Genomic DNA, 11,880 nt, shown 5'->3' on the forward strand with positions numbered 1-11,880 from the left:
AAGATCTCATCACCTCCAGATTACATATGCATTTCTGTAATTTAGTCTCCAATATTCTCAGGTCATTTGTTCTTCCATGCAAAAACTTGTTTTATTCTCTTAAAATACAACCAGTTTTTTCAAAAATTCAGTTCCAACTTAACTCTAAATATGAGCATTAATCAAAAAGCTTCACGGGCTGTTTAATATTTAACTATTGTCTCCCTATGAATCCTTTAGATTTTTTTTTTAACAGTTTATTACTGAGCAGAAACAACATTTTATATCACTCACATAAAACTAAATGTACATTATTCATGACAGACTCATCACACCAGGTCAAGCATAAGCATACCTAATAACAACAAGTATCCTGTCAACAATAGGATTATTAGAAATCATCTAATCACAGCTGTGCTTTTCTACATTTATTGTGTGAAAATAGGCAGTAATAAAGGCCTTTTTTTTTAGCTTTTTATTTTCTGCATTTGTTCTTCATATTAACATTTCATGACTACTCAACCGTTTAATCCATCTTGTTATTCCACATATTTACAGTTAAAGTAATAGTATGTATTTCTCTCAGGTGAATAAGCATATCATTAAAGGGACATTTGATGCACTGAAAAGGTATAGCTGTTATTAGAGCGCTGTACATCATAGTATTCCTGTGAATGTGATCAATTTGTATTGAATTTGCTTGCTTTGGTATTTAGGTTTTCCAGTGAATACCCTCAGACTGATTATGTTGTGTAAATATTATTTTGATCCTTGATGCACAATTATAAAATATGTATTTTTGCCTATGCAGTTGCTTCAGTGTTTCATTCAGTTTCATTTGTACTGCAGCCCAGAGACACATCCAATCATACATAGATGTGTACAGCATAAATGCTGTTGTAGTGCCAATTGTGATAATTAATGATAAATCAATATTAATCATCCCTATGTGGGAATTAAGTCATATTTACAATAGGAAGATTAACAAGTAGCCACGAGCCCATAAGCCCCAAACTTTACATAAACTTGCCATTATTGTTTCGTTCCCTGCAGTCAAAAAGCTTCGTCACTCACATGAAGCGTAGGATGTAATTCTGTCTGTTTAAATTCTCTTTCACGTGTGTTTGTGCTTCATTGCAATTGAAGTTTCTCACGTTTTGATTTTTCATGATAATATATTGCAGTTAGATGCACTTCAAAGGTAAAAAAAACCTGTGAGTTGCAGTTCCATGGAATACTTTATTCTTTTACTTGAGTACATTTTAAACCACAATGATGTGATTGGAATTGAGGACAATAAAAGCATATTATAAATTTTCAGAGCTTTTTCAACTGCTTAAATTATTTATTATATTATATTACTGATTATAATTTTTTTACACTTGCATAAAATATACAATATATTTTCTTTAGGTTTCGTGCATAGACAAACCACACAGATCGGCCTTTGTTTAATTAAGGGAGTGGTGTTATGGAAGTGTTTTTTGTGGTAACTGTGACAGATTTTTAGACAGATTTTTTTTTCAGGACACAGTGACTTTATGAACGACTTTTGTTTTGGAATGGGACTTTTTTAACCGACAAAGTGGTGGTATGAAATAATTATTAGAATAAATGAGACCTTTTAATGTAAAGGACACTTTGATGTGATGGAGTTTTGTAATAAATCGGACCTTTTAAAAAGCTCAGTAATGTTATTAAAGAGCTTTTGTAATAAATGTCGGCTCTTTAAAGGTCACAGATATGTTACAAAAGCGTGTTGTGGTATATGAGACCTCTTTAAAGGCCAGATGTTATGAAGCGTGTTGCGTTTAAATGCTCCTCCGCAGCGCCGCAGCGGACGGACTCAGAACTGTTTCCGGTCCGGGCGCTCTACTTCCGGTAAACCTCCGTTTCATAAAGTCGGGACGCAGACTGGAGGTAGGACGGAGCGATTCTTTGCTCACTGATTTGTACAGTTTGATCAATATTAAAGCTTCGTCCAGGGTCATACCACTTAGTGAAAGGCCATCCATGTCTGAGATTTTGCGGTGAATCCAGTGTTTTTACTCTGCTTGTGCAAGGTTAAGCGCTAAACTTAGCTTAGCACGCGGCTAGCAGCAGCGGCTACATGGAGGTCAGTGTGTACTCTTTAACTATGGCGCTGACAGTGAACCAAGCGCCCCTGATTTGTGGATTATTGTTCAGTTTCTTCGCATGTGAGTGGGTCCGAGGTTTTGGCTACCCTGTGAGGATTTATAACATCTGTGCTCGCTCGTCCTCACCTTCGTTAACTAACTGTCAAGCTCCCTCTGACATAACAACATCACATAACAGAAGCCACAAATCCCTCCAAACTAATTCACATTCTCACACAAACGTCAACGTATAACTTCAAAATGTGAGTCATAGATAATCTGAAGTGGTGTTTGTGTGAGGATTTATAGCATCTGTGCGCGTCCTCACCTTCGTTAACCAACTGTCAGCTCCCTCTGATATAACAACATCACATAACAGAAGCTACAAATCCCTTCAAACTAATTCACATTCTCACACAAACATCAACTTATGACTTCAAAATGTTAGTCATAGATAATCTAAAGTGATTAGTTTAAGAAACGTTTATAATATTTTCATGGTGGACATGTCCGTGCCTTGTGTGAATATTTTCAAAACCTACTGTAGTTCACAGTAATAAAAACGTCATAATCTTCTCTTTGTTAACGAAACTGAACTTTTTTTGTCCAAGATTTTTTATTTTTTTTTACAAAGTGATAATGACTAAACAACTCATTTAGATTTTACACATTCACACCTGGGGTGTTTTGGAGTAGTTTTGGAGGAGTGTTTTTAATCAATGTAACATGAAATGAATGTCCCCGTCCAGAAGTGGCCTTTTCCCCCTGATTTTCCACATCATGTTTGTCTGATGTCTTCCACATGTTATGACTAGATTGACACTGCCATTTTTCCCCCCACATTGCTGTCTGTGTATGAGCAGCCTAACACATTACTGGGGAGAAACTTGGTTATCGTATTATTCACACAATTCAATGTTGTTGGATATGGCATACATATAAATATGTAATATGAATGAAGACCTCGGAGGAGAGAAGACGTGGCTGTAGCTGTTATAATATTATAGGAGACAGGAAAACAAGTGAGATGAAGTGAATGACAAGAAAGAACAGAGTTAGAATCTGGGAAATCACTTATTCTGTTTTAAAGTGAAGGTTTTAGGTAACTTCAATCTGCTGACAAATGTCAAAAGACAAGCAGGGATCTTGTCATCTAAAAATAGCAATGCAATTGCTGTCATGATCTAGAATGGCGGGCTCACGTTTTGGCCTCTTTCCTCTGCAGGAACGATGCTGGCCTTGACTCGCGCCGTGGTGAGCGGGGTGTCACGGGCCCCAGCTGCTGTCAGTCAAGGTGCCGTGACCACAATCACCCGTTACAACAGCACAGCTCAGGTACGCGGACCACGCTTTGGTATGACTACATTTAGAACCATCTCCATGACAACGACATGAAGAACGGTTTGTTTATCCAGGGCGCTCCAAAGAAAACAACATTTGGGCCTCTGGCTGATCAGGACCGCATCTTCACAAACCTTTATGGCCGTCACGACTGGAGGTAACACTACTGATGTCACGCTCATGTGCTGTTTGAATCCGATTTGATGTGATTAACACTCTTGACTCTGGCTTGTGCTGCAGGCTGAAGGGCGCGCTGAAGCGTGGTGACTGGTACAAAACTAAGGAGATACTTCTGAAGGGGGTGGACTGGATCCTTAATGAGGTCAAGGTTTCTGGCCTGCGTGGGAGAGGTGGAGCTGGTTTCCCGACAGGCATGAAATGGAGCTTCATGAACAAACCCAGTGATGGCCGGTCAGTCCCTTTTTGAGAAATCCTCTCCTGTTAAAGTCAAACTTGCTGCATTTTTTGTTTTGTTTTTTAAGCTGTGTCTTTGTTGTTTTTTTTCTGTCTTCAGCCCAAAGTATCTGGTGGTAAATGCAGATGAGGGAGAGCCGGGCACCTGTAAGGACCGGGAGATCATGAGGAACGACCCCCACAAGCTGGTGGAGGGCTGCCTGGTGGCTGGGAGGGCCATGGGAGCGCGTGCCGCTTATATTTACATCAGAGGAGAGTTTTACAACGAGTCGTCCAACCTGCAGGTGAAACTGACTGACGTGTCTCTTTACAGTAGGGTCTTTTGAAACATTTTTCAGAATGATTTTGCAGACCACAACTGTACTGATATGAGGCAAAACTCAGCATAACTAGAGGAGATGAATATATCTGTTTCAAGAAAGAAAAAAAAAGCCTGTCCTTTATTTGGACCAACATTTTATGTTTATTTAACTGTTTCAAGATGATATGAAAAATGTGCAGGGTTGAAAGACGGTGAACTACTTTTTTGATTGTATTTTCTCTATGACATGCTTCATAGTAATTGCAGGGGTAACAGAGTTTCTTTACATTTTGCAGCATCTTTCTGGATCAGTTTCTAAATAATTTTGAAAAAATTAATTGTCATAGCCTGCAGGTGAATTAATGTACTTACAACTTCACACAACCAACCACCCAATTAATATTTGAGTCACACAGAATAGCGAATGGGAGGACTGATATAAACAAAAGATAAAGCACTTTGCCTACAGAAAGTCTATTTTTCTTATTCAATTATTATATTTATTGTTACAACTTTTCCTTTGTTTTCTTCTTCAAATGACAGCAACCTCTTCTTCTTCTTAATCTCTGGAGCTCAACACAACTAATTAAGTTTAATCAGGTTCAGATTTTATTGTCTAATTCATCTTCTTTAAGTATTCTACGATGTGGTTTTGCCCCCCAGGTGGCGATCAATGAGGCCTACGCCGCCGGGCTGATCGGAAAGAACGCCTGTGGCTCTGGTTACGACTTTGATGTGTTCGTGATGCGCGGTGCCGGCGCGTACATCTGCGGAGAGGAGACGGCTCTGATCGAATCCCTGGAGGGGAAACAGGGGAAGCCCCGCCTGAAGCCCCCTTTTCCTGCTGATGTGGGTGAGTCCCGGCACTCGGAAAGGGATCCACAGCAGCCTGATCAAACAAAGGATGCTTTTTTTTCCCACCATAACACCGATTGGTATCACTGCTGGGCATTTATTTATCTTGCCTCAAAGTCAAGCGTCCCCCCCCCGTGCCAATGTCTCTCCGTATGCTTTCTCTCGCTCTGTGAAGGTGTGTTTGGTTGCCCGACAACTGTTGCCAATGTGGAGACGGTAGCCGTCGCGCCCACCATCTGTCGCCGCGGAGGCTCGTGGTTTCTGGGCTTTGGCAGAGAGAGGAACTCCGGCACGAAGCTCTTCAACATCTCGGGCCACGTCAACCACCCGTGCACCGTGGAGGAGGAGATGTCCATCCCCCTGAAAGACCTCATCGAGAAACACGCAGGTGCCTTTTACAATGAGAACATGACACTTGTATAAATTCCCTCGCGTCAAGACAAAACGTGTCTTGTCCAATTCACCATGCTAATTACTGCAACAACACAAACATGTAAACATTATAGATTTGCACTCATGTACTTTGGTGCCACATTCCAGTTGTTGTGGTACCTGCTCTTGTCTGAAATCAACAATATTTTATCTATTTTGCACTTTAATCTCCTGCTACTGCTGTAGTGAATGTTATGTTGCTGTATATGTTAATTAATAAACACTTTGCTCCTTTATAAATTAAATCTGAAACATAGACATCTGTGTCTGTTTCCTTGCACCGCGGGGGGTCATGAACTGAAAGATTAAGACAGCTCAGACTCAGACCCAGGATAAGGGCAGTTTATTTTTTTTTTCCCTCTACTTGATTGAAACAAACATCTGTCCGGTAGGTGGAGTGCGTGGCGGCTGGGACAACCTGCTGGCTGTAATCCCCGGCGGCTCCTCAACGCCACTCATTCCCAAGAGCGTGTGCGAGGAGGTGCTGATGGACTTTGACGGCCTCGTTCAGGCTCAGACCGGCCTGGGCACCGCCGCCCTCATCGTCATGGACAAATCGGTAAGTGTCTCGCCTCTGACGCGTACGAAACGACAAGGCAGCCCTCTCATTGTCTGTGGCTTGTTTTGTGCAGACCGATATCATCAGAGCCATTGCACGTCTGATTGAGTTCTACAAGCATGAGAGCTGTGGTCAGTGCACACCCTGCAGAGAAGGTACGCGCCGCTTCAGTGTCGTCTGTGGGTTTAGAAGGAACGTTTCTGAATCCGATGTCATTAAAGCCTTTATTTTGAGAAAACAAACAAAACTTTTTCACCATTTTGTCCGTTTCTGCAGGAGTGGACTGGATGAACAACATGATGTGGCGTTTTGTGCGCGGCGATGCTCGTGCAGCAGAGATCGACATGATCTGGGAAATCAGTAAGCAGATTGAAGGACACACAATCTGTGCCCTGGGCGACGGCGCCGCATGGCCTGTGCAGGTAAACAACTGTTATCAGGATCGAGTATTTAAACACCTCACTGGATTATTAAGGGCCGTTTCTGTTTTGGTCTCCGTGGCAAATTCAGGATCTAAATTTAAAAATGTATATCCAACTTGTGCTTTGAAGGTTATTTTTCTTCTCTAGATGTTAACTTGCCAAGTGTAAATGAACCCACTCTTTATTTTTATCCAAATGCCATCACATGCTGCTGTGATTTTTGTCATTTGTATATGTTTATGTTGTTTACATATTGTCATGTATTTGTCCTGTTTTGCTAACAGCATGACTTTTTTGTCTCCTCTGTGTTTTCAGGGACTGATCAGGCACTTCAGGCCTGTGATGGAAAGCAGGATTTCTGAATACCAACAGCAGCAGCAGGCCAGGGCTTGAACTGCAACTTGTCCTCCTTAACCTCGCCTCTTGAGCTCTTCACCCTGTGCTTGTGTCTTTCACAAATTATTTAAAGAAAAAGAAAACGTGCCGTCTCATCACCTCATCATCAACTTTTGCATTGATGTGTCTGCCTTGTAGGAGGAAATTACCGAATAAAGTTCTATGAACAATCAAGTGTTTGTTTCTTCATTTTGACATTTTAACTTTTTCACTCTTAGCCTTTGGTTTATAAGATACTCATAGCGATCACACTTTTTGTTAAATCAACAATTTTTCAAATTTTATATTTCTGCAGATTAAAAAAATACGTATTTTGAATTTCTGGGTTTTATAGACATATTTTTCAAATTAATCACATTCTCAAAAAAATATTAATGAATTTCCACAACTTGCAATAAGTTATGTCCTATATATATTTGTATAATAGCTGAACATTTCATGAGATAAACATAATCTGTTTTTATCCAAAACATCAGTTTCACCATAAATTCTTTAAGGTTTCTGTTTTTCATCTTGACAGTTGATTTCTTTTATTCATATGAAATATTGCTTAAAGAAAATGTGTGCATTATGACCTTTAATGTAGTTTTCCTTTGGATTGTAAACGCCCATCTGGTAAAATAGCTTGCAAGTTTATCTAATCAATATTCAAATACAAAATACATATCCTGATTATGTACATTTTTATCTGGGCATGCAGTCAGACGTTTAAGCAAATGTTTCAACATCAAATTTTTGTGCCAGTGACGTCCCATAAAAATCAACGGAATTAGAAATAAATAAATGAGGTAATTTCCCTTTAGAAACCCGTTTTTCACCTGAATACCTTGAATGGGCGCTGCTCCGCGTCAACAAACGCAGTGGTACAGTCCACACAACAGGCGCAGTCCCGTAATCTCGCGATAACAAGTTTCCCTCGTCACGTGACGAGAACAGCCGTTTCTTCGCGGCTTCATTCCGGCGAAACCTTCGTGAGGTAAGTCAGTCGCCAGGAAGTGTTTACATCGAATTTAGGCCAAATCTGCTACAATTCCGCGCATTTATGGCGTCGAGGCACGCGGGTCCGACGCTAAATTGACACAGGATGGCGTAGATTGGAAAAAAGTAGTTCTCTATAGGAGCGAGAGGCGGTGCTTGTTATTGGCTGCCCTCATCCTGTGTCAGCGGTTGGCTCGGGCCTGTCGCTGCCCGTCATGTTTTCTATAATCACACATGAAATATGTACACTCTTGTGACGATTGCCTCTGGCGAATGTTATTATTTGGCCACTTATCCTCATTGTTTACTGTGTTCCAGCCTCGTGCGGTTGGGTTGGGTTGATTAGCGTCAATATGGACATGATGAAGATTGAGCAGGTGATTGTCGGAGGAGAGATGAAGCCCCATCCTCCTCCGGAGATGAAGCCCGAACCAGTGGTCGCTCCTCTGCCGGCCTGTAAGATGACGTTTCCTCTCATCAGTTATGCAAAGTCCTATTTCACAGCTCTCGCCGTGCGAGTGCCCAACCCTGAGTTCGTGATTTCTATTGTTTTAGATCGTTAAATGTAAACACAGACCCAAAAGTAAAGAAAATTCGTATTTGGTATGTTATTCATTTGTTGTAACACGTTTATTATTGATCATAGTTTGGCGATTGGAGGATTGAAGCGGTAAAATACATTTAAGACTGGTAACATATTTTGAAAATAATACTTTTTGGGGTTTGGTTTTCTCCAAGTGAGGCTCAGGTGTGTGGTTGGTCTATATTCACTGAACTAATAATGATCAGCGTATTATTTCATTGTGATACAGATCAACATGAAAGTCTGCAGTGCTTTCAGTGTTTCATCACGTTCCGCAACTTCCAAGCCAAGGAGCGACACATAAAGAAGAGCCATCGGGATCAGTACAGACAGCACCTGATGCAGGTGGGGTTTTCTTTGTGCCGAGTTAAAAAGCAACACTTTCAAATTCTGTAGCCGGCGTTCAATGAAACAGATGTTTAAGGGAAGGGTTGCTCCACATTGTCATTGACAAGCCACCATTTGGATACAGCTTAGGGAATCTGCTTGATGGAAAAAGTTCAATACATTTATTGTCATGGTTGCTGGACAAGCTAATTGTTTTGGTGCAAGATCTTTTTTTTCAACTCCATAGTAGCGTGGCTATACACTTAAAATAAAATTAAAAATCTATCTTCCAAATTATTAAAGGTATACAGGAGGATTTTCCCGAATTTTAGGAAAGAACCGCCCTCTCCACCTTTTGAAAAAAATGCGCATGCGCAACGCTGTACCTGCTCCCGAGACGGAACGCCTACTAAAACGCGTGCACGAGACATGCACGAGCCCAGTTCTCCTCGTGCACGCTCTGTTTACAAGTCACAAGTCGGCATCGCTCACATAAGCTCACTTTACAAGAAGATTTGCACCAGAGGGGGGTGAAACTGTATAAAAATGTCAGAGAATAATGCGTCGGGTCGGCCACCGGCATGATGAGAACCGTGTGGAGTGAGCTGCGCGCAGGGACGAGCACGTACGACGGGCTTACGTCATAGATCACCAGAATGATTGACAATTGGGAGGACCAGTTATTTTGATGATCCACCCGGAAGAAGAAAATCCTCTACTATACCTTTAATTGAGCTATTATACAACTGATAATGTGAGCTTTATTGGGTTTTTATGTTTTATAGTATGACTCTGTCTTTTTTTGTAACTGGATCTTCAGACTTGAACTTTTATGTGTGAGAGAAATGTGTTCAAGTAGAAATGGCGGAGACTTTCAGGGCTTCAGTTTCCCATGGTTAACAGACAATAGGATCAGGCAGGAGTAGCTCACCTTCCCCCGCCGTGTCTTTTGTGCTTTCAGTTGTCATTTAATCTTTTGTATATTTCTCTTTTTTTAGGTGAACGTAGGGATGTAGTTTGGTGAAGACTGTTCTTCAGTGAATGAGAATGTTCTCATTAGTTTTCCTCTCATCTTTGTTCAGACAAATACTCTATTTACCTGCTACAAGTGCGACAAATCCTTCAAGTTCTCCGAAGAGCTCAGGCAGCATCAGCTCTCCCATAACACAGAGGAGAAGCCTTTCCGCTGCGCACACTGCTTCGCCAAATTTGTCACCTATGCTGAGGTGAGGAAACGGCGTTCGTTTTGTTTTTGTTTTTTTTTATTTGCAAATCTGTCACGAATTTAAAACGTCATTGATGTTGTCTTGCAGTTGAACAGTCACAGGCGACACGAGTGCGTGGTACGAAAGTACATCTGCAAAGACTGCGGTATCTTGTTTTCCACTGTCGCGCGGCTTCGCAACCATCGCACCGAAATACACGTCCGAGCCGCCGAGATGGCGCGGGACCTCGACGCGCACCGCTGCAGCAAGTGCAGCTGCAGTTTCCAGTCGGACGAAGCGCTCCAGCAGCACCAGGAGAAATATGCAAACAAGGCAAACTGCGGCCGAAGACGTCGCAAAACATCGGAGGATGCCGAAGAGGGAGTGAGCACTAAAAGGATCAAAGAAGAAGAAGAAGAAGAAGAAGAAGAAGAAGAAGAAGAAGACGATGACTCCCCGACTGAGGGATGCTCCTCCGCAGAGCTGCAGATTCCCTGTTCTGAGTCGGAATGTGAGCTTGTCTTTCCTTCTGTCGCAGCCCTGCGGGCCCACAAGAGGGAGGCCCACGGGCCCCCGCAGCGCAAGGCCGTCGGCACCGGGTATCCTTGCCCTATTTGTGGAAAGAGCTTTGCACGAATCACCACGCTAAAGGCTCATCAAAGCACCCACGCTGAGGGAGAAGAGGAAGCAGCAAACAGATAATACTGATTTTGAAAGAAAAAAAATTACTTCACCAATCCTCCCACAATGTTCAATTTACATTATTGGAGAACATGGCGGAAGATTTTTTTTTATTTTATTTTTTTTTATTATTTTTGTTTCTGTGAATATTTCAGGGTGATCAAGGGGATAAATGCAACGCCAATGTACAGCACCGGTCCAAAGTTTGGACACACATTCTCATTCAATGTTTTTTTTTCTTTATTTTCATGACTATTTACATTGTAGATTCTCACTGAAGGAGAGGTGACGACCTCATGAAGCTCATCCAGAGAAGACCAAGAGTGTGCAAAGCAAAGTTTGGCTATTTTGAAGAATCAAAAATCTAAAAGATGTTTTGAGTCATTTTACTTTTTTTTTTTTTTTTTTTACACTATGTAATTCCATATGTTGTTATTCATAGTGTTGATGTCTTCGGTGGGAATCTACAGTTTTAGATAGTCATGAAAATAAAGAAAAAAACTGAAGCTGTATTCAAACTTTTTACTGGGAGTGTATTAAGGTTTTTTGAATTATATTAAAACTGTTTACCACATTGTATAGGATTGTGATTTATGCTCATTTAAAATGATATCACAAGCTTCTTTTTGATGTGTATGTATTGCCTCTATTCTACTTTATTCTTTGTAGATTGACAGTCTTCATTCTCCCTCATGTGTGGGGGTGATTATGGCTTTGCTGTATCGTCCTATTTTTGAGAAACACTCATTATATGACAGAGCCACAGAGAATGTAAGCCTTCAACATAACAAAATGCAAAATTCAATAAATAAGTGTACAAAATTATCTTCGGTGGGACTTCATTAATTGTAGCGTTGGTTTATTTTTGTCTTTTCACAAAACATTATATTGAACACGTTAAAATTTTTTGCACCAAAGGGGGACAGTTTAATTGTCTGTAGGTTGTTGTGCTATTGTTATTTCTGGCTTGACACTTATAAAGAACATGAAACTTTATTTAGTGTCCTCAGAAATTTATGAAGAAATTGAAATCAATTTGTTTTTCTTGTCACATAACTGAGAATGAAAGGTGTGAATAGTACAGTTCATGGATAACGTTATATCAGTGACTCAAGCATCTTTAAAAGGTTGACTTTAGCTTGGATTTAATAGTTTGTGGAATAGTACTTTCAAAAAGACCCCGGATTGACAAACTCACAATATAACTCAATATACTAACTTAGGAATACTTTGATTGCATTGGTCATTCTTTGGTACACAATTCTATTCTCCGCATTGAGCATTATTTTC

The 11,880-nt window shown here is 40.8% G+C and overlaps 2 protein-coding genes across 2 annotated transcripts; both read left to right on the plus strand.

The window, feature by feature from the left end:
* Window positions 1-1,852: 1,852 nt before the first annotated feature.
* On the plus strand, window positions 1,853-6,986 carry ndufv1 (NADH:ubiquinone oxidoreductase core subunit V1). The gene is made up of 11 exons (XM_080516412.1): window positions 1,853-1,899; window positions 3,322-3,431; window positions 3,512-3,594; window positions 3,678-3,848; window positions 3,952-4,135; window positions 4,816-5,005; window positions 5,183-5,395; window positions 5,832-5,998; window positions 6,072-6,153; window positions 6,275-6,420; window positions 6,736-6,986. The coding sequence occupies exons 2-11, from the start codon at window positions 3,327-3,329 to the stop codon at window positions 6,811-6,813; spliced, it is 1,419 nt and encodes a 472-aa protein (XP_080372538.1). The 5' UTR covers window positions 1,853-1,899; window positions 3,322-3,326; the 3' UTR covers window positions 6,814-6,986.
* Window positions 6,987-7,766: 780 nt separating this feature from the next.
* Window positions 7,767-11,381, plus strand: LOC308144939 (zinc finger and BTB domain-containing protein 41-like). Its single transcript, XM_080516229.1, has 5 exons — window positions 7,767-7,792; window positions 8,113-8,250; window positions 8,607-8,722; window positions 9,787-9,930; window positions 10,018-11,381. The coding sequence occupies exons 2-5, from the start codon at window positions 8,148-8,150 to the stop codon at window positions 10,609-10,611; spliced, it is 957 nt and encodes a 318-aa protein (XP_080372355.1). The 5' UTR covers window positions 7,767-7,792; window positions 8,113-8,147; the 3' UTR covers window positions 10,612-11,381.
* Window positions 11,382-11,880: the final 499 nt, after the last annotated feature.

Source organism: Blennius ocellaris, assembly GCF_963422515.1.
Source record: "Blennius ocellaris genome assembly, chromosome: 20".
NCBI classification, from domain to species: Eukaryota; Metazoa; Chordata; class Actinopteri; order Blenniiformes; family Blenniidae; genus Blennius; species Blennius ocellaris.

Bases quoted from the DNA above. Each gene is read 5' to 3' on its own strand.
- ndufv1 (XM_080516412.1), top strand. From the start codon at position 3,327: ATGCTGGCCTTGACTCGCGCCGTGGTGAGCGGGGTGTCACGGGCCCCA. The intron at 3,849-3,951 runs GTCAGTCCCTTT...TTCTGTCTTCAG, and splicing joins AACAAACCCAGTGATGGCCG to CCCAAAGTATCTGGTGGTAA. The intron at 5,999-6,071 runs GTAAGTGTCTCG...TGTTTTGTGCAG, and splicing joins TCATCGTCATGGACAAATCG to ACCGATATCATCAGAGCCAT.
- LOC308144939 (XM_080516229.1), top strand. From the start codon at position 8,148: ATGGACATGATGAAGATTGAGCAGGTGATTGTCGGAGGAGAGATGAAG. The intron at 8,251-8,606 runs GTAAGATGACGT...ATTGTGATACAG, and splicing joins GGTCGCTCCTCTGCCGGCCT to ATCAACATGAAAGTCTGCAG. The intron at 8,723-9,786 runs GTGGGGTTTTCT...ATCTTTGTTCAG, and splicing joins ACAGACAGCACCTGATGCAG to ACAAATACTCTATTTACCTG.